This window comes from Lipophrys pholis (genome assembly GCF_963383615.2).
Source record: "Lipophrys pholis genome assembly, chromosome: 14".
Classification (NCBI taxonomy): domain Eukaryota; kingdom Metazoa; phylum Chordata; class Actinopteri; order Blenniiformes; family Blenniidae; genus Lipophrys; species Lipophrys pholis.
Genome location: NC_137633.1, coordinates 28826743 through 28848809, shown reverse-complemented (window position 1 = coordinate 28848809; position 22067 = coordinate 28826743). Strand labels below are relative to the sequence as shown.

Sequence of the window (22067 nt, the reverse complement as noted above, 5' to 3'; positions counted from 1 at the left end):
AGCTTTGTCACTGTCTGAGGTCAGTTCTGCTCAATCTCTTCTAGATTACACTGACTTGGGATTATTGACTGAAGCTGAAGAGGTTCCAGATACTTGTTCTGACTGATAGCAGATGGTTCTATTAGGTCATTCAATGGAACCAAAGAGTTACTGGAGGAAAGTTCTTCTAAGGTTCTTCTTCCTTTATTTTGCCATCTTGGGAAGTTTCTTGGTTTCTTTCTTTGCAGGATGTCAGGATTGTTCCAGAGGGGGTGAAGAACCTCCCAGCAAGCTGTCAGAGACGTGGTTCTATTGATGCTTTTAAAGCAGCTGGGTTCTTTGATGAAGGACTGAAGAAGGGAAGATCTCTGGTTTGGAGATCTTCACACAAGGTTTTCTCAATGTCTAGCCAGCCTTCATCTAAGGCACATGTGTCGAACTCCAGGCCTCGAGGGCCGCAGCCCTGCACGTTCTCCACGTCTCCCAGCTTCAACACAGCTGATTGCAATGAGCAGCTCGTTATCTGGCTTTGTGCTGAATGTGGTGATGAACCATCAGGACATTCAGGGGAGGGAGACATTGAAAACGTGCAGGGCTGTGGCCCACGAGGATCTGAGTTTGACACCCCTGATCTAAGGCTTTCTGATTCATCCATTTTACTACATAAAGTACTTTATTGGCCAGATAATAAGTATAAAAGTTGACATGACGAAACAACATGACAACAAAATGACATGACAACACTGATAAGACAACACAAAGCCACATGACAACACATGATGCACATGATGATATGACACAGGACATGAAGGAAGAACTTTGTACTGTTGCCATGGTTGCAAACCAAGTCATACAAGTGGTCTGGGGGGCGAAACCCGGGCTGCTGGAGTCAAAAGGACCAAGAAAGACTTCATTTTCCTCCCAAAGTAAAATGGTTCAGTAAAACAGTCCCTGACAGACCTGAGTTAATGCATTTGCATCACAGGGAGGCTGAACTTGTAAAAGCCTTTTTATTTTCTTAAGAGACCAGAGTAATAAAATGGCTTTTTTGCAATTTGCTTAAATTGAGAAATGTATATTTAAAGTGTAATTGTCTTTGCACTGAAGCAGGAAAATATTTTGACGTTTTGTAGAGAAAAACACACCTACTGTGACACCTGTCAACTCTGAACTGTTCATCAGAAAAATGACTTCCACAAAGACATACGGTTTGTGGGATGGTAAGCATATCCATGTTGGAGACTTTTCAATACTAAATTTTAGATATAGAAATGCAATCAAGAGGAAAATCCCTGCAGATGTATTGAAGCAGTCTTTGCTGTAAATGACTAAGTATGTTCTTAAATCCCCACATCCTTGTTTCTATGGAGTTCTTTAATGATAAAAGGTGTAATCGGCGCCTATAGAAATATCTCACCGATGACCTACGTCCACGTCGCTTTTTGGGACTGGAAGCAGTGTAGAAGTAATGAATCACATTCAGTCACAACAGGACAGTTATTTAGTTCATGTATTTGTACCTAATGAAGACTTCACCCAAAGAGTAAGACACACATAGAAATCAAAAACTTTATTACAAAAATAAGTTACACTCACCTCCATTTTACAGTATAAAACAATTTATTTGCAGGAATGCAAAAAACGTTGTTGGCCACCAACAATAGTTTAAAACTGCTAACATCTTTTTTTCAAAAGGTGGTTGGTATGATTTTATTGAGGGAGTTAACTGTATAGAAAACTGGGATTGAAGAGCAGTTTCCTCGATGCTATACCTGGAAATCATTCACTGCAGTATCCCTTCTACCACTTTGGGATTATCATCCCGGCCAAGTCGTAGCAGCGGGTGTTAGGCACACATGCTCACTGGCTGGGCAATATGGCAATTCAGTCATCATCAATCAAGATTAACCTGAAAGATCTTCATGTAGCTGCTGTTCTGGACCATCCAAGACAAACATGATCTTAACAAAATGAAGATTTCATCAACTTCTGACATTATCATGACACTGTTGGAAAATGTGTTGTATCCATATAAAAACAAATCCACTGGATCAATACAGTGGCACAAAAGGGACACTGCAGGGCTTTATTTTTGTTTATTTATTTTTTTTAATCAAAGGCAGTTGGATGCCTGTGATGTTGAAGCCTTTACAAAAGTAACATTTTCCAAAAAACCTATACATCCAGTAACTACATACTCTGAAGAAGCAAGGTGGCTAGTTCAGTTCAAAATAGGATCAAAGCAGGGCTCGTTTGGACTCATCATATGAGATTGTTTTGCATGCCCAGTTTGACTGTTTGCAGTCTGCAGAGCTGCAGCTAAAATGACTATATTACATTAAGTACATCGTTTTTGCGCTGCAGCTCTTGTGCATATTTTGTTTGGAAACAAGCCCTGCTTTCATCAATATAGTTTCCCTATTTACAGTACAGGCCGGGTAGTTTAGTCCTCTGTACTGAGGTAGTCAACCAACCCTTAAAGACAAGTTCTTAAAAAGAACCACTTTCCTGGAATGCCTGACTTATCCATGCCAGGTGGGTACACCTTAAAACCCTGCAAATGTTCTCTTTCAAACATCCAGATCAAACAATTATTAACATGGAGATTCCCACAATAAAAATCGCCATTAGCACAAAAATATACATCAAGCTCCTTTGAGCCACTTCAAACCTAACAACTTAAAAAGTGCAATTTCTTCAATAATTATTCAAAAATGGCATGTTCAGGGACAGGGAAGGGGGAGATTGTAAGGGCAATTAATAAAGCCCTGTATTGCAGGACTACATACAGGGACTCGGGGCGAAGAGGCTGTGGCAAGAATTCAGAATCCCACGCTCTTTTTTCTTTAAGGTGGCAGTTTCGGACAAAAATATGAGTATAAAAAAAACATGGGGAAGGGAGATGCTTCTTCTGTAAGGCTGGAATATCATTGGACCTTTTCATCGTGCTCGTCGTCGTCTCAAATTCCATTGCAGCTTATGGTGTTACCCCACACATCAAGTCAGTATCAACGGTGACAGGTCAGGACCGCCCTCTGCCCCGTTTCCCTGCTGAACCAATCAGAACAAAGACAGAGTGAGCACGCACACGTCAGCGAATCTGAGCTCCACCCAGAAAAACGACCCCTGAAATAAACTGGGCCCTGACTCCATCCTCACAACCTCCTCTGCTCCCCATTACTCTGCACTTTGATTCCCCCACTGGCAATAAAAAAGCTCAAAGCACAGCAGAGATCAGGAGTTGTGTGTCAATTAGGAAATGTGGAGCAGAAACGTAACTTCACAAGTCCCAGTGTGACCGATTGGATTTTCCCCACTTCACGTGTATCAGCATGACGGTATCAAAAGGTTTTTTCTTACGTCTGATTGTTCCAAGGCTCCCTCGCTGGGAGAAGCCCACCCGGCCCCTCGCCGTCACAGCACCACGGCCTCTGGTCTGACTGGCACCGCCGCGGACGCCCCCCCTCACTCCTCGGCCCCTCCCAGACCCTTGGAAGTCGTCGTAGCCGTAGTACGGATCGTCGTAGCCGCCTCGGTAGCTGTGGTAATCATACCCATAGTAATCGTAATAGTCTTCATAGCCGTAGTAGTCCGGAGGGTAGGAGTAACCTCCCCGCCCACCTCTTCCTCTGCCTCTCGTGGGTGGGGGCATGTGGGGGGGCCCGTAGTAATAGTATTCATCATACCTGAGGAGACACAGTCTACATCAGCATGAAGCTACCTGAAGCTGGCTCCATCTCGTACGGAGATGTTTCGCTTACATCTGTGTTTTAGCCGCTTGTCTCTGGGCTTTACGCTCTTTCCTCTTCTGGTCGGGTGGTTTGGCAAACACGATCTCGATGTGCTCTCCTTCAAGGTCTTTGCCATTGAGATCAGCCAAAGCCTGACAAATTGATCAATAACCCAGTTTGACAGGTTGAATCACAGTAACCAATTGGAAGCAGAAAGTCACCATGAGGTTTGTTTTTACCTTCACAGCACCGTCTCGTTCCTCAAAGTGGATGAAGGCGTAGTCTTTCAACTTTTTAACTCGCTCCAGCTTCCCAAACTGACTGAAGGCCTTTTCGAGGATCTCCTCCGTCACAGTGCTGGCCAGGTTCCTCACAAACAGCACCTTGACCTGGAGAGATGACCAGCTGGTTGGTTGGGTGGAAGGAACAGGAGAGAGATGAAGTGCAGCTGCACTTAGATCTCACCTTGGCCATGACTTCAGGGTCTGGGTCTTCGATGGGATCGGCCCACTCCACGGTCACCACGTTCCCCCACACCTTCACCTTCCCACTCATCAGTCTGCGGCGGGCCTGAGCTGCCGTCTTGTGGTCTTCATATTCCAGGAAGCAAAAGCCTCGATTCTTCTTCTTGTCGTCAGGCTGGTGGTACAATATGACATCATTTAGACCCTCTGCAGACAGAAACAAGAGAGAGGCGGACAAACAGCTTCAATTATTCACACCAAATCAAGTTAGGACTTAAATTCTACCATTAAAATGATGACTGTGAATCAAACATCGCAGTTTAGTGTCCAATCAGATCTTAGCGGTAAACCATCACAGTGACGTGAATCACTCCGATCAAATAAAAGCATCATCATCTGGACACAGACAGGAAACCCACCGTGACTCACCTGTGACTTTAGCAAATTCTTCAACAATTTGCTCTTTTGTTTTACTCTTGGGAATGGAGCCAACAAACAGTCTATTATTGGCCACAGAGATGCACACGCCAATGTGTTTACCCGGTCGAATCTCATTGTTGTTGCACTGAGGAAAGACGGGAGAGTTTAAGTGTAAAAACACAGACGTAATGGAGCACACAGGTTATTAGCAGACATGTTTCAGGGGTTATCAAGTCACCAGTTTGACCGCCTGCTGAGCAGCTTCTTTCGTGCAGAACGTGACGAAGGCGTAGCCGCGGTTCAGGCCGCTGAGGGGATCCATCATCAGGCGCAAGTCCCAGATGGGTCCGGCTTTCTCAAACAGTGGAACCAGCTCATCTTCAAAAAGGTCTCGGGGGATTTTGCCTACAAATATCTGGTTGACGAAAAAGGAAAATGCAGTGTTAAATTTGATGAGGTTTGTGGCAACAGTAGACGGGTTGGACTGGTCAGGTGCAGCTGGTACCTCTGTACCGATGGTCGGCTGCACCCCAGAGTGGGCCGACTCTGGTGGGGGGCCGCCGTACTTCCTCTGTCCTGTTGTCACATCAAGTGTGTATCCAGTCCTCTCCAGTAAAGCCTGCGTGTTAAATGGACACCAGGAATTCATTATACTGCAAACTGGAAAGGCATTTCTCAAAGTTGACAGTGAAGAGAGCGAGCCGGGGGTCTCACTTTGATTTTGGCTTCATCTGGTCCTTTATTGGTGTCCGACACTTTGGTCCCTTGTTTCTCTCTTTGTCTGTACGTCTTCATCACGCCACAAAGGAAGGCACTTTTGTTCTAAGAGAAACATAGAAACTTCTAAATACAATCAGACTAATTAAAACCACCAACATGAAAATCCAAGCGCTGAACGGACAGGAAGGGTTAGTCAAAGACAAGGAGACATGGAATGAGATCGGACTGCGTCACACAGTGAACCAGCCAGGTTGTACACATACCTGAACATGTGAGAGGTCGCTGTCCTTGAATTGCAAGAGGACTTGGAGAGCACCTTCCTCGTTGAATTCTTTCAGAGCCTCAATTGCCCGATCATCTAAGTCACTGTGTGACACCAAACCTGGAGGACCAACAGGAACAAAAGAAGGAAGTGAGGAGCTACTCACACCAGCAAACATCACTTCAAGCACAGAAATGACAAATGAAACCATCAAATGGAGGCATCTCACATGTTTGTCTTTAAAATGGGTAATGAATAAGTAATGGATACTACAATTAGCTGTGAGGAGCAGGACTCATCTAATCTAATGGATTCAGCGTCTAGGCAGCACTTAACTCTCCAACCAGCACATTCCTACTGAACTAATCACAACAGATGTGACACTGAAACTTGATCTGTCGGAGCCCCTCTATACGTCTACAGGCTGTCCATCACCTGCCCCAGCAGACAATCTGACACCTGGTATCATTGTTTCTGCCTCAGTCCCATCTGGCTAAAGGTCCACACCACTACTTTCTACACGTGCGCACCCAAACAATCCCCCTCCCTGCAGCTCACCCCCCTACAAACCTGTCCGGCTGCCCAGGCTACACTGGTTTAGGATCTAGCTCACGCCACAACAAGATGTAAAATGTGGACACAATTTACAGGAAAACACTGATTACATGCGCTATTCTTCTCGAAACTCCCAGAAAAAGACTATTCCTTCGTGCTGACACCACCAACCATGTTGGGAATGCAAATGCTGCAATCATTTACACATTTTCACTCAAGTAATGTGTAATTTAATATTTCGTAGCACTGCAGTACCCATTTTGGTAGGAAACCACAAAAAGTTGCTTCAGGATCCCAATTCCCACATTCAAAAAGGTGATAAGATGACAATACATGCAAGAAATTGATAAACATAAAAAGTGCATATTGAATATGCAAGTATATTTATATAGTTCCTTACCTGCTATGTAAATTTCATCTAGTTTTTCAGCAACTTTCTGTGGTAAACCAGCTTCTAATAAAGTCTGGAAGTGCTCAGAATGGGTAACTGCAGCAGAGGTGTCCATTGCGTCTTCTGGACCATTTCCATTAATATGTTCTGTGGCCATGTCTCCAGAAATCTGTGTAGATGCAATGAGCCAAATTAATCCTGGGTCAAGGGCAAGACTTAAGAGTATGATCAAGAAAGTGTAAAGTCTCAGTCCTGACAGCAAAAAGTCATTAAAAAATACACAGAAGCCATCTTGACTGGTTACAGTTCTGACTATGAGTGACATCGTTACTATTGATGGCAATATTAAAGCAGAGCAAGAATTAGCATAATATTGTGGAGCATCACAGCCTTGAGACTCTTCACTAACTTGACACTTAAAGGAACTCTTGAACGTAATTGATGCCCAAACCCAGGATGTATTGTGTAAAACACAGACAATGCACAATCCAAATTCCCCCAGAAATCACACATATTGTAGAAAAACAGTGGGTGCTGCTGCGTTAGAGCCCATGTGGCAGGATGTTCCATCGTGGTTAGTCAGTAGCGCCTAGTTTATGTGCTCTGCTCTTTAAATGACATGTTAGTAACACTCTCAGTGCTGACTTCAGCACAGGACATACAGCTGACACACTGTTCCCCCAGATAGAGAGAGAGAGACAGGGACTGACCAGGCACAGACACAGCCTTTAGTGTTGTGATTAGCTTTCTGAAAACTACAGCGAACACGGAGCCCTGTAGTGGTTATAGAAAAAAAAAACACGTGGGAACGATATGTTGCTCCCTGAAGTCAATAATACGATGGAACGAGATAATTTAATCCGCGATCGTGAAGCCGTGGCTCTCGAGAGTGCTGCAGAGCTCCTCCGCTGTCAGTCAGCTACGTCGGATATAATTTAGAAGCAGTTTTTCATTGTCATATTTTTTTTCACGCTTTTCATGGCAACATCATTGTAACTAACTTCACGTCCAGGTCTTGTTTCGCGTTATGAGCGCAGGCTGAGGCAACGCAGCCGCACACTGCATTGCGCTCCGCTACAAGACGCCCCACTATTCTTTTCTACCCACAGAACTTGTTTAAATTGAATACTTTTGGTTCATCAGCAACTTAAAAACAAACTACATACTACTGTAAATGAAAGCTTGGATTTCTTAGCCAAAAAATGAGCCTCTCTTCATGTGAAAGAGAACTTGTGTTTACGTAGGTTGCATTTGAAACAGCTTGAGAGCTTCATTCTATCATTCTACACCTCTCGTCTTCTCCAATGTTAAAGCATTTGATTCAGACACATCCAGAAATAAAAGTTAAAGGTGCAGAAATTCACAATGTAATGCCGAAATTTTGAAAAATAAGCCCCTGGCTCATTCATGCGTTATTTCTTTTCCTCTCTTTGGCCACTTCGGGGCTCTGGACTAAAGCGAAAAAAACAACAATAGAGATACTAGGAGATGCAATGTTTTCTGGCTCTTTGGTCTGCAGCCGAGGTTCAGGTCAGACTAGATGGAGCGACCCGGACAAAATCGATGAATACAGTCCGTCTCCTCGTTCATGTGTGAGCGCTGTCAGTGTTAAATTGGTGAAATTAGTGACGTATCACGTTTTGGAGTGACGCAATGACTCTCACTTGGCTCCGTTAAAGGTGGAAAAAGAACCGGTTCTTTTGCGGTGCTCATTTAAGAACTGGCCCTGGTACCGGCCCTGAACTAGCATCTGGTACTTTTTGGTGGAAAAGCCCTATGACGGTCTTTCACTGGGACGCCAAGCTAAAGAGGACAGTGATCAATGGAACGAACAAAGCTCCTCTCTTGCAGCTACACTGAATGCAACGTGGTCACACTAACTTTCTACAGGGTCCAGCCACGCTGGACTCCACAACTCCACTAAACGTGGACAACTTGTGGAGGTCTGGCCTTCACTGCAGCCGGACTGGGACTCCGAGTGTCTGGTCCAGTATTCAGTCCAGCTGGGGCCGGAGTCAGGTGGTCTGATCCGGCCTTCAGCCCAGCCAGAGCCGGATTCTGGTGGTCTGGTCAAGCCGGAGCCGGACTCTGGTGGTCTGGTCAAGCCGGAGCCGGACTCTGGTGGTCTGGTCCAGCCGGAGCCGGACTCTGGTGGTCTGGTCAAGCCGGAGCCGGACTCTGGTGGTCTGGTCCAGCCGGAGCAGGACTCTGGTGGTCTGGTCGGGCCTTCAGTCCAGAGCGGTCTGCTAACCATCTGATGTCGCTCAGCACGTGTTTCCTCTGAGCTTCAGAGTCCTGCAGCCTTAACGAGCCACCGGGAGGCCTCGGCAGATAGCCTGACAGCTTTCACATGCAGACGCGGTTATTGCCCAGAGTGAAAGGTGGCGGCTGGGGGGAGGGGGTCGGGCAGGGGAGGGGGTGGTGGGTCTGGCTCGCACACGTTGGAGCCAGCTAGCAGCTAGCGGCTAGTCTGCGGAGCTAACAGGCTAAACAGACCTTCATCAGGACAATAACATGAGGCGTCACGAAGTCCGTTCCACCTCTGCAGCTACATGTAGGACCCACGGCTGGACGAATCGCGTGTCGGTACAATAGTACGCGTGTTGTGCGCCCTCTGGGAGCGCGAAGCGGCGTCTCGTGCTCGTGCTGTTAGCACTCAGTGACAATGAGCATCTGTCAGAACGGCTAGCTGTAGCTAGCACGCTGCTCCCCGGTCTGTCAGGCCATTGTTACAACGTCACATGTCACTACGGACTTCGCAGAATGACAAAGCACAAGTTTTCGTTTTCAGTACGATCTACCGAGGATTCGAGGACCAGCGGTGGTTCCTGTGGGTCGTGTTCAGTCCGCGTGTCGCCGCAACAGAGGAAGAGTCCATTTCAAAAAGCCGGTGAGAACAAGCAGTTTCACATTGTTTCAAACAGCCCCGCGACCCGCGCTCTAACCCAGCTAACAACCAACAATCACCGGCCCGTCACGAGCATTCGCCCTACCTGCCGCTGGCACACCAACGTGTATGGTGCGGATTACTTAGGTATGTGATATTTAAAAGACAGAAAAAGTGTAAAAGTCCCGGCACTGGTCCGGCTCCACTCATTCACTGTGATGATGTAAAATGGCTGCCACGTTCACGCCTCGAGTTTTGTCTCGTCGATGGGGTTTCTCGGTCTGAGCTGCAGGGGCTCTCCTTGTATATTACATTACAGCAGAGCGGCTAGCACGAGAGCGGCCGATATACTGTAACTCTGATAGTGTGTGTGTGTGTGTGTGTGTGTGTGTGTGTGTGTGTGTGTGTGTGTGTGTGTGTGTGTGTGTGTGTGTGTGTCCTCAGCCTTTTGAACGGCAGTGTGTGTATATATATATATATATATATATATATATAATTTCCTTATTTTTGAAAGAAAAGCACTGTTTTTTTCAATGAAGATACTTTAAGCTAATCAGAAATACACTCTATACATTGTTAATGTGGTAAATGACTATTCTAGCTGCAAATGTCTGGTTGTTGGTTCAATATCTACAGAGGTGTATAGAGGCCTGTCCCTCCAGTGTTCTAATGCTCCAATGTGTTGCTCGTTGTGTCAGAAGGCTGATGGATGATTAGAAAACCCTTGAGCAATCATGTTAGCGCAGCTGAAAACAGTTTAGCTGCTTAGAGAAGCTATAAAACTGAGCTTCCTTTGAGCAGCTGGAGGATCTGGAGCATCACACTGGTGGGGTGGATTCAGGATCCAAATGGCCAGAAAAAGAACTTTCATGTGAAACTCAACAGTCTATTCATGTTCTTAGAAATGAAGGCTACTCCATGCGAGAAATTGGCAAACTGAAGATTTCCTCCAGCGGTGTGTCCTACTCCCTCCAGAGAACAGCACAAACAGGCTCTAACCAGAGCAGGAAGAGAAGTGGGAGCAGGAAGAGAAGTACATTAGAGTCTCTAGTTTGAGAAATAGACGCCTCACAGGTCCTCAACTGGCAGCTTCATTAAATAGTACCCGCTAAACGCCAGAGTCAACCTCTCCAGTGAAGAGGCCACTCCGGGATGCCGGCCTTCAGGGCAGAGTGGCAAAGAAAGAGCCAAATCTGAGACTGGATAATAAAATAAAAGATTAATATGGACAAAGAACAGAGACATTGGACAGAGGAGGACTGGACAAAGTGTTATGGACGGACGAAAGGGAGTTTGAGGTGTTTGGATCACACAGAAGAACATTAGTGAGACGCAGAACAACTGAAAAGATGCTGGAAGAGTGTCTGACACCACCTGTCAAGCAAGGTGGGGTAAGGTGATGGTGTGGGGTTGCTGTGGTGCTGGTAAGGTGGGGTAAGGTGATGGTGTGGGGTTGCTGTGGTGCTGGTAAGGTGGGGTAAGGTGATGGTGTGGGGTTGCTGTGGTGCTGGTAAGGTGGGGTAAGGTGATGGTGTGGGGTTGCTGTGGTGCTGGTAAGGTGGGGTAAGGTGATGGTGTGGGGTTGCTGTGGTGCTGGTAAGGTGGGGTAAGGTGATGGTGTGGGGTTGCTGTGGTGCTGGTAAGGTGGGAGGTTTGTTCAGGGGAAAAGGATTTTGAATAAGGAAGGCTATCCCTCCATGTTCCAGCGCCATGCCGTCCCCTGAGGACAGCGCTTGGTTGGAGCCAGTTTCATCCTCCAGCAGGACAATGAGCCAGAGCACCTCCAGAGGGTGGAGGAGTATTTAGAGGAGAAGCAGGCAGCTGGTATTCTATCTGTAATGGAGTGGCCAGCACCGTCACCACATCTAAACCCCATTGAGCTGCTGTGGGAGCAGCTTGACCGTATGGGACGCAGGAAGTGTCCGTCCAGCCAGTCCAACTTGTGGGAGGAGCTTCTAGAAGTGTCGGCTGACATTTCTCCAGATTACCTCAACAAATTAACAGCTGGAAGGCCAAAGTACTGCTGGGATTACTGCAGATGGAGGATTCTTTGACCAAAGCAAAGTTTGAAGGAAAAAATTATTATTTCGAATAAATATCATGATTTCTAACCTTGTCAATGTCTGGACGATATTTTCTATTAATTTTACAACTAGTGTGTAAATAAAAGTGACTTTTCATGGAAAACACAAAATTGTCTGGGTGACCCCGAACTTTTGAACGGTAGTGTAAATATATATATATATATAACTGATATATTGTACACACATATATATAACTGATGTATTGTACACACACATATATATAACTGATATATTGTACACATACCCAACTTTAGATCTCCACCAAATCCATCACCCCAGTCATCCTCTCCACCATCAATAACTGCCTCAAAACCTGGATGGGCAATAACTTTATCAAACTCAACAGCAATAAAACAGAACTCCTCATCACCAGAGCCAAATCTTGTTTTCCCTTTGTACAGAGTTTCACCCTCCTCATCGACAACAGCCACAAAGTCACCCCCTCCCCTTCTATATGCAACCTCAGCATCTTAATGGACTCCACCCTCACGTTTCAAACACACATCAACCATATGCCAAAAACATCCTTCTTCCACCTCTGTAATGTCGCCCGCCTCTTTCAGACCACAGCTGAAATACTCATCCTCGCCATCATCCTCTCCAGACTCTATAATTACAAAAGCCTTCTTTATGGACTCCCCACCACTCATTTACCAAACCTATAATACATCGAGAACTCTGCTGCCCACCTCCTTACTCACACCCCCATCCTCCAACAGTTCCACTGGCTCCCTGTGCAATATGGCATTCAGTACAGGCTCCTACTCCTCACCTACAAGTCCCTCCATAACCTGGCCCCTCTCGACCTCACCGACCTCCTGCAACCACACTATCCCACCCGCCGCCTCCGCTCTGCCAACACCAACCTCCTCACACCCATCAACCCAACTGAGCTTGGGGGACTGAGCCTTTGCTGCCCCCACCCTCCCTGCCCTCTGGAACTCGCTCCCACAACCCATCAGGAACACAGACTCAATCCAAAACTTCAAAACACTCCTCATAACCCACCTGTTCAAATGTGCTTTTCCTTAAACTATTGTTATTATTATCATCATCATCATTGGTATTATTATTGTTATTCATCCATCCCTCCATCTTCTCCCTCTTATACATTCCCGGGTGGTGGTGGTGTCAGTCTGAGCACCGTCACCCAGATCACATTGACCCATTAAGAACCTTCCTGCAGGTGGAGAGCCCACAGGAAGGTGGAGAGCCCACAGGAAGGTGGAGAGCCCACAGGAAGGTGGAGAGCCTACAGGAAGGCGGCGCCCGGCATGGGACATGAACCCTCTACCTTGAGACTGAGAGTCTCATGCTCTACCTACTGAGCTGGCCAGGGGCAGATTATTATTATTATTATTATTATTATTATTATTATTATTATTATTATTATTATTATTATTATTATTATTATTATTATGATGTAGTACATATTTACAGATGACTTGACTTCACAGTCAGCTGATCTAAACCCAGTCCAGATGTTAGGATGAGATAGAGCACAGAGTGAAGGCCACAGGGCCAACAAGAGCTCAGCCTCTCTGGAACTCCTCAAGACTGTAGGAAAACCATTTCAGGTGAGGACCTCATGAAGCTCATCCAGAGAAGAACCACAGACCATGAATCTAAAATAGAATTGGGTTTATTACAAAGTATAGTTTATACACTATGAGGAATTTGTTTGGATGATGTTGGTGCAACACAGTAGAACAGTAAACAAGGTAAAAAGGGCATCAAGCAGAGAAAGGTGTAATAGGTTTGATCTTGTCCTGCCAATTATTGATTTTCGGTGTTTCAAAACAAAAGCCTTAAACAATTGAAGTAATTATAAAAGATAGAAATCTTCCTCTTACGTTGTTGATCCATGCAGCTCGCCACACTGTTTTATTGACCAATGTCACGTACAGGTATTGTGCCGAGTTACACCTGCACAATGTGTTCTACATGCAGCTCCACTATGGGATGTCATACCATTTTCTACAGCACAGAAATTCTTGATAATGAATCAATGCCTTTAGTCAGGTTTATCAGTGACTACAAAACAGCCAAAGTACATAGGTTATGAACGTTTGGATTTCTTTGCGTTAAAATGTGCATTTTAATAGCGCTTCATCTGAAAGATGCTGTTGTTGATCAGCATGTTTACGTTAACTGCTGTAGAGCTGCGATTCACCATGATACATCGGCTGGGCACCAGAGCAGCCGATATACTGTAACTCCGATATTCTGTGTGTGTGTGTGTGTGTGTGTGTGTGTGTGTGTGTGTGTGTGTGTGTGTGTGTGTGTGTGTGTGTGTGTGTGTGTGTGTGTGTGTGTGTGTGTGTGTGTGTGTGTTGGGGGCTACTGTTTTGCTCCTTGTAGGTGGTAGCTAAGTAAAGCCTCCCCTATTATTTCAGCTAAGGTCAGACAGTTTCATCTTATTCTGTGAAGAGAATATGTGATGTTGCAGCTGATTCAGGCACATCCAGGAATAAAGTGAGGAGCAGGTTAGATATTCACAATGTAATGCTGACATAAATAAACAAAAATATGCCCGAAGCTCATTCATTTATAGTGAAGAGAAGAATGCATTACTGAGCAGAGCAGATTTTGGAGCTGCCGAGGTTTGTATCCTCGGTTTTTTGGGCCAAGATGAGTTTTACATGTATGTAATTCACATGATTATGCGTGGGAAGAAGTTATTATCTTATTATCGCGAGTTATTCTCTTTTGGCCATGATTTAAATGATCTCATTCCCTCGCGTTATTAACTATCTCGTTACCACAAGTTAGTGATGGTTCTCGTTACCATGTGCTAATATCTTCTTTCTCTATGGCCACTCAGAAGTGTCACACTTTTTTGTTTGCGACATCATTTTGTATCTTTTAATTCATTAAAGTTTCGGTGCCTTCAGTGAGCATGTACAATGTACAAGTGGGGGGCATGGGGGTGAACAGGTGCATCTGGACAGGTGAGGGGGGTACATCTGGACAGGTGAGGGGGGGTGGATCTGGACAGGTGAGGGGGTTACATCTGGACAGGTGAGGGGGGGTACATCTGGACAGGTGAGGGGGGTACATCTGGACAGGTGAGGGGGGGGGTACATCTGGACAGGTGAGGGGGTTACATCTGGACAGGTGAGGGGGGTACATCTGGACAGGTGAGGGGGGGTGGATCTGGACAGGTGAGGGGGGGTGGATCTGGACAGGTGAGGGGGGGTACATCTGGACAGGTGAGGGGGGGGTACATCTGGACAGGTGAGGGGGTTACATCTGGACAGGTGAGGGGGGGTACATCTGGACAGGTGAGGGGGGTACATCTGGACAGGTGAGGGGGGGGTACATCTGGACAGGTGAGGGGGTTACATCTGGACAGGTGAGGGGGGGTACATCTGGACAGGTGAGGGGGGTACATCTGGACAGGTGAGGGGGTTACATCTGGACAGGTGAGGGGGGTACATCTGGACAGGTGAGGGGGGTACATCTGGACAGGTCTCCAGTCCATCACAGCACAAACACACAGAGATCGAACAGCACACACACTCACATTAACACCTAGAGAACATTTTGTGTGAGCAGTTAACCTCACATCATGTTTTTGGACTGTGGGAGGAAAATCAGAGGACCTGGAGGAAACACAGACTCACACACGGAGAACATGCAAACTCTTTGACAAGATTCAAACCAACAACCGTGTCATTATGAGGCAAGAGCACACAAATAACACTGGCACTCATACTATATATACACAACACTACTGTGAACAGATAATGCTTTTACTATATATGCACACAACACTAACACTTTTTGTGCTTATAATGTAGATACACACGTTAGAAAACATCTAAAATTGTCTTTGGAAACTAGAATGCAGCTATATAATACAAACCCTCACAGTACCCCAATGAAGGGGGTTTGAGTTTGATTGATTTGGCGGCTGTATGGACGAGGGTTAACAGAATGTGCTGGGAGGCAGTTTGCCTGTCAGTAGTGAGGAAGGCCATGTCCCACGTTTCACCACACTGTGTCACTCTTCTGCAGGATGTGGCACTCATCTACTCCACAAACCCAACTCTTACTGTATCACAGATGTCTTAGTATTTACTACAGTGTGACTTTACTTTGAGCAAATTCAGAGTTTTGTTTGACAGTTTAATAGTGGAGTGTTCTTGTTCAAATTTCATGGAAAATAATGTCCCATCCTTTTATTTGGCATTTTTTTGATATCCTAAGAAAATGGGATCAAACCTGTTAAGAATGAAGTGTGCTGCAAGAAAACCCTCTTGCACTTCTTTTTTCTGTCACTAACTCAGGTTTCCTGCCAAAGTGAATACATTCTTGTCAGTGGTTACTTTCCAATGTGATTCGCTTCAGTGTTTAGATCTTTGAAGATACATTTCAATAAGAGGATTTCTGTCAAGACAACACAACATTGCTGCTGTCTTCATCTTTACTGAAAGAAATGATATGCTGAAAATAGTGTACAATATGGTAAGTGACTGAAACAATAACTGCACCCTGAGTAGAGAAATACTGTATGTTAAACAGCTGCTAAAGAATGGAGATCCACAATCACTTCCCTTGTGTCCTTTGTGTTTGTTGGTAAGTAAAAGTGCTTCATAGACAGAGTTTGGAGAGTGATATGTGCAGTTTTAAAAACACAGTCATGGAAAAATCAGTCACAATAAAGCATACCTGCACTGGTGAATAAAAAGTGAAGACTAATATGAGGATCTCAGTCACCAGGGAGGAGCTCGGAGTAGAGCCGCTGCTCCTCCACATCCAGAGGAGCCAGCTGAGGCTCTTGCATCTGTTTGGGATGCCCCCCGGACGCCTCCCTCGGGAGGTGTTCCGGGCATGTCCCTCCGGTAGGAGGCCTCGGGGCAGACCCAGGACACGCCGGAGAGACTATGTCTCTCGGCTGGCCTGGGAAGGCCTTGGGGTCCCACTGGAAGAGCTGGAGGACGTGTCTGGGACAGTCTGGACATCCCTGCTGAGACTGCTGCCTCCACGACCGGATAAGAGGAAGAAAATGGATGGATGGACTAATATGAATAAGCCTTGTCTTCTTTTTTCTGATCAGACTCCGGATCAATTCCCAGGTGGAACTGATGTCAGATGTTCAAAACAGCACAGAGAAAAGTGTTCTGCATCCAAAAGTCTGCCATCACAGCCCAGCACAGCCGCAGTCCACACTCTGAATCACATTCACAGAGTTGTCACTGTTAAGGATGAAGTAAGTGGACACAGCACGTTTGTATTGGTCCATAAAGACATGAACTGATGAGAGTGAACTTTATCATTCCAAATAATATATGAGGAAACTATAATTTCAGGAGAGCATAACCCTTTATATGTGTAGTAGACATTTGTCTGTCAATCTATTTTACAACAAGTGATATATAATCAATAGTGGAAGAATTTGTGGTGGATCCAGCACCTGGTCCGTTTAATAATGAGTCTGTTTGACCTGGTACGTGAACTGTGAGACAAAAACCTGGTTTGGTCATCACATGTAGGCTTGTGTGCCCTTTTCACCATCCATGTAAAAATATCTGAAACCCAAAAATATGATTGTGTGGGTGCATGATGATTGTTTCCCAAACAGCTATAATGGCTGAGAGATTGTTAAAAGCTTTTAGAGCTCTACTATTGGATTTTCTCGACCAGGGCTGTCAAACATATGGTCATTTCTTCTAAGAATTCAAGAAAAAGTAAGAAATGTGATTTTTTGTTGTTGTTTTTACGCAAATTAGGAGGCTCTCATTCTCCTCTACAGCATGTACCAGACCATCAAACATTTTTCTTCTTTTATTCTGCGTTTTAGCAGTCTTAATTCAGGATTTCTTTGTTCTTTTGCTCTCTGAACAAAGTTTGGAACGTGATCACTGCAGAGACAGGTGTAGCTACCATACCATATCTTTAGTACATGAATCCACTTCTTCATCTCATCTGCTGATGTGGATCATTGTTAGACAATATATCACACATTTGCTCTTATGGCATTGTCCCCATGCATCATACACTTGTGATGTCTCTGTCTCCATCTGTCCCTCTATGTCTCAAGCCGCAGTCCCACCGGGCTGTTTGTTCCGGGATGCAACCAGGCAGGACGGGTTTTCGTGCGGCCCCACTGAAAAAAGTTGTGGATGGTACGGAAACAACCGTAACCACTGGTTACAATTTTCTTCACCCCTCCATTGAGGTACCGAGTACTGGGTCTCTCTGAGGACGACCAACAACGTAGCCGTCTGCTGGTTGGTAGTGACGATTGTCAATCTCAACTTGCCCGCACTATTTAAATAATTCCTCGACCGTAAACCCTCTGGTTGTGGTTTACACCCACCACTTTGGGCTCAGTGGTTGTTTTGTTGACTCGTTTATTGAAACCTCGGCGCTACACTGCACCGTGGTCTTCCAGCGAGGTGCAGACACTCCTCTCAGTAACAGGAGAGGAGGTGCTTCAGCAGGAGCTGGATGCTGCTGTTCACAATGAGAAAGTTTAAGCTGTGTCACAGAGAAAAGAGGCTCGACAGACAGAAACGTAATCTGTCTGGTAATGTTTGATGAAGATACAATGCATTGTGAAGTTTAGTGCACACTTTGAAGGAAGATGGTGAATACATGTATAACTATGAGAAACTGAAATGGTAAGAAGCCGCAAATCTGATTGAACAGCCCTCTGTATGATTCCACATTAGAAAGTGGGCCGTAAACCCTGAGTTTTTATTAGGAAGAGCTTAGGTGAGTTCTATGTAGATGTTTCTCTGAGATAGGACATTACATGGGGCTGAAGGTGTAGGAAATACGTTCTTGTGCAAAAAAGGTGCCCACTCTGAAGTTTCATTGATGAATGGCTTCTGATGCTGCCTTAGTACTTTAATATTCTACACCTTTTGGTCGCAAAAATTTAGTAATATCTATTAGAATTTTGTTGGCGGCAAAGTATGCTAATAGGTTAAGTGTATGTATGAGTCAACGATGTGAGTTTTTTCTTGTCTTGTCTTTTGCGTGGATATCTGTGTTGTTGTTTCAAATTTTGTGCTTTTTATATGTTTTTTTGTTTGAGTGATTTTCTCAAACTGTGGTTGCTGTATTTATCCAGACCTGTCTCTCCTCGGCAGTGCGCCGGGGATAGGAGGGGCTGTGTGTCTCTGTGTTTGTGTGTGTCTCTGTGTTTGTGTGTCTCTCTGTGTTTGTGTGTCTCTGTGTTTGTGTGTCTCTGTGTTTGTGTGTCTCTTTGTGTTTGTGTGTGTCTCTGTGTTTGTGTGTCTCTGTGTTTGTGTGTGTCTCTGTGTTTGTGTGTCTCTCTGTGTTTGTGTGTCTCTTTGTGTTTGTGTGTGTCTCTTTGTGTTTGTGTGTCTCTGTGTTTGTGTGTGTCTCTGTGTTTGTGTGTGTCTCTGTGTTTGTGTGTCTCTGTGTTTGTGTGTGTCTCTGTGTTTGTGTGTGTCTCTGTGTTTGTGTGTGTCTCTCTGTGTTTGTGTGTCTCTCTGTGTTTGTGTGTCTCTGTGTTTGTGTGTGTCTCTGTGTTTGTGTGTCTCTCTGTGTTTGTGTGTGTCTCTCTGTGTTTGTGTGTCTCTCTGTGTTTGTGTGTGTCTCTCTGTGTTTGTGTGTCTCTCTGTGTTTGTGTGTCTCTGTGTTTGTGTGTGTCTCTGTGTTTGTGTGTGTCTCTCTGTGTTTGTGTGTGTCTCTGTGTTTGTGTGTGTCTCTGTGTTTGTGTGTGTCTCTGTGTTTGTGTGTCTCTCTGTGTTTGTGTGTCTCTGTGTTTGTGTGTCTCTTTGTGTTTGTGTGTGTCTCTATGTGTTTGTGTGTGTCTCTATGTGTTTGTGTGTGTCTCTGTGTTTGTGTGTCTCTATGTGTTTGTGTGTCTCTTTGTGTTTGTGTGTGTCTCTGTGTTTGTGTGTGTCTCTATGTGTTTGTGTGTGTCTCTGTGTTTGTGTGTCTCTCTGTGTTTGTGTGTCTCTGTGTTTGTGTGTGTCTCTCTGTGTTTGTGTGTGTCTCTGTGTTTGTGTGTCTCTATGTGTTTGTGTGTGTCTCTCTGTGTTTGTGTGTGTCTCTGTGTTTGTGTGTGTCTCTCTGTGTTTGTGTGTGTCTCTGTGTTTGTGTGTGTCTCTGTGTTTGTGTGTGTCTCTGTGTTTGTGTGTCTCTCTGTGTTTGTGTGTCTCTGTGTTTGTGTGTCTCTATGTGTTTGTGTGTCTCTCTGTGTTTGTGTGTCTCTATGTGTTTGTGTGTGTCTCTCTGTGTTTGTGTGTGTCTCTATGTGTTTGTGTGTGTCTCTCTGTGTTTGTGTGTGTCTCTATGTGTTTGTGTGTGTCTCTGTGTTTGTGTGTGTCTCTATGTGTTTGTGTGTCTCTATGTGTTTGTGTGTCTCTGTGTTTGTGTGTGTCTCTCTGTGTTTGTGTGTGTCTCTATGTGTTTGTGTGTCTCTATGTGTTTGTGTGTCTCTGTGTTTGTGTGTGTCTCTATGTGTTTGTGTGTCTCTATGTGTTTGTGTGTCTCTGTGTTTGTGTGTCTCTCTGTGTTTGTGTGTGTCTCTATGTGTTTGTGTGTCTCTATGTGTTTGTGTGTCTCTGTGTTTGTGTGTGTCTCTATGTGTTTGTGTGTCTCTGTGTTTGTGTGTGTCTCTATGTGTTTGTGTGTGTCTCTGTGTTTGTGTGTGTCTCTGTGTTTGTGTGTGTCTCTCTGTGTTTGTGTGTGTCTCTGTGTTTGTGTGTCTCTATGTGTTTGTGTGTCTCTATGTGTTTGTGTGTCTCTGTGTTTGTGTGTGTCTCTGTGTTTGTGTGTGTCTCTCTGTGTTTGTGTGTGTCTCTATGTGTTTGTGTGTCTCTATGTGTTTGTGTGTCTCTGTGTTTGTGTGTGTCTCTGTGTTTGTGTGTGTCTCTATGTGTTTGTGTGTCTCTGTGTTTGTGTGTGTCTCTATGTGTTTGTGTGTCTCTATGTGTTTGTGTGTCTCTATGTGTTTGTGTGTCTCTATGTGTTTGTGTGTCTCTGTGTTTGTGTGTGTCTCTGTGTTTGTGTGTCTCTATGTGTTTGTGTGGTGTTGTGGTTTATGTTGGGATGTTTGTGTGTTATTAGTGTTTCATGGTTTTTGTTTTTATTATAGTTGTTATTGTTATTGGTGGTTTTGTTTTTTGTTTTTAGTTTGTTTGTTTTTTGTTTTTTTATTTATTTGTTCTGCTGTGACTGGGAGTGTTTGTCCAACTCTGTTTTCCCCCTCGGGTGCGACTTGGCTGGTGTGTATGTGTGTGTGTTTGGAGGGACTGAGATAGGTCTGATCACCCTGCCCCTTCTCCCCCCCACCCCCACATGCACTTAGGTAAACAGGGTGTAAGGTGCTCCAACCTCCGTGGCCACTTCAGGGGTCCACCATCACATCAGCTGAGATTCTGGCTTCAACGGCAGCACAGCTGCACTCGATCTGATTCAAACAGGTCCACGAAACTCTGTTTACAACTATTTGTTGATCAAACACACATATAGATGTTTATACATGACTGATATTGGGTTACATACATTTGGGTCACTCTTTTCTGATTGATTATTTGACATTTTTTTACATTTGGGAAATAATAGTACATATCTATTTGTTTATAATCAACATTATCTACATTGGGCAATTTGAGGTGAAAACTTGGGAACGGACTGATCATTGTGTTTATGCAACTGTCAGCGCGTACATATGTGAGTTTATTATTGTTTATAGATTACAGTTGTGATTCTTTTCCTTTGGACATATGGTTCATTGAGATTCTTTTAGCAGTATAAGGATCCACTATTAGGATAATTTCTTGATCATCACTTGATGATAATTAGGTAATCCAGTGTGACCCTTTGAGTTTGTATAGCATTTGATTGTTTTCATTTTTCAGGTTATAAGTGGTTTCTATATAATTTGGTCAAGCTTTGTGCATATGCTAACGCACGTGTAGGTTTCAGTACTTTGCGGCAAGTGGTTTGATTCTTCTGAAGTTGACAAAGAAATCTCAGTTTTTATTTTGTCATAACAACCGATCGGTGCATTGTGATCTGGGTGACGGTGCTCAGACTGTCACCCCCGCGACCCGGAAACGGATAAGCGGAAGAAAATGAATGAATGAATGAACAACCGATACCCTTAATTTAGGCAGATAATAATCATACAAACAAATAGGCAAATATATTCAATAAAATACAATAGCTGATGAGATCTAAACCGTTTTAACTAAGAAGAACCCTCCACAAAAGCCTAAAAATGGATGTTAAATCCCCAAATCTTATTACTCCTGTTGATGTAGTAGAAAGGCAGAATCCATTAATTAAAGGAATTGCAAAGATGTCGACAAAATGGAATAGGCCACCGCCTATGCCAGACATAGAAAAACCATGGCCAGTAGAAGGCACTTTAAACCCAGTTGTTATCCGAACAATACGCGTGCTTGTGACCTCGTACAAGGCGGATCAGGAAAAAAGGAAAAAGGCGAAAAACGCAAAGCAAAGCGACACATTGAACTTGGAATTCTCCAGTTGTCTGAAAACGAGGGACAGAAACGTGTTTAAACTGCAACAGAAAAGGAAAAGAAAATTGAAGAAGAAAAGAAAAACTGTGACAGAGTAAC

At 44.6% G+C, this 22067-nt stretch overlaps 2 protein-coding genes across 5 annotated transcripts in view; one reads left to right on the top strand and one right to left on the bottom strand.

Annotated features, from left to right (window-relative positions):
* Window positions 1–1534: 1534 nt before the first annotated feature.
* LOC308119815 (heterogeneous nuclear ribonucleoprotein Q-like) lies at window positions 1535–9671 on the bottom strand. 4 transcript variants are annotated; one of them, XR_013935986.1, is made up of 13 exons: window positions 9516–9659; window positions 6532–6691; window positions 5578–5696; window positions 5309–5416; window positions 5100–5213; window positions 4833–5009; window positions 4604–4739; window positions 4176–4381; window positions 3950–4099; window positions 3741–3862; window positions 3340–3665; window positions 2762–3030; window positions 1535–2227 (listed from the first exon to the last, which is right to left on the bottom strand). XR_013935986.1 is itself a non-coding variant. In XM_080480037.1 (12 exons), exons 2-12 carry the CDS (start codon window positions 6677–6679, stop codon window positions 3002–3004), a joined length of 1635 nt encoding a protein of 544 aa, XP_080336163.1. In that variant the 5' UTR covers window positions 6680–6691; window positions 9516–9659; the 3' UTR covers window positions 1535–3001. The 4 variants fall into 4 exon arrangements, 2 of the variants coding, with proteins under 2 accessions (XP_080336163.1, XP_080336164.1); XR_013935985.1 differs by lacking the exon at window positions 6532–6691 and having other exon boundaries at window positions 9516–9671; XM_080480037.1 differs by having other exon boundaries at window positions 1535–3030.
* The window catches only part of cga (glycoprotein hormones, alpha polypeptide), a 27369-nt gene continuing 12706 nt past the window's right edge, over window positions 7405–22067 (top strand). The window contains exons 1-2 of the mRNA XM_080480039.1: window positions 7405–9412; window positions 16556–16708. The gene's annotated coding sequence lies outside the window, so the exon portion shown is untranslated. The remainder of the gene's footprint in view (window positions 9413–16555; window positions 16709–22067) is intronic.

Excerpts from the sequence above, each read along its gene's own strand:
- LOC308119815 (XM_080480037.1), bottom strand. The coding sequence starts at position 6,679 with ATGGCCACAGAACATATTAATGGAAATGGTCCAGAAGACGCAATGGAC. Across the intron at positions 5,010-5,099 it reads AGCCGACCATCGGTACAGAG|ATATTTGTAGGCAAAATCCC; the intron begins GTACCAGCTGCA and ends TTCGTCAACCAG. Across the intron at positions 4,100-4,175 it reads ACCCTGAAGTCATGGCCAAG|GTCAAGGTGCTGTTTGTGAG; the intron begins GTGAGATCTAAG and ends TCATCTCTCCAG.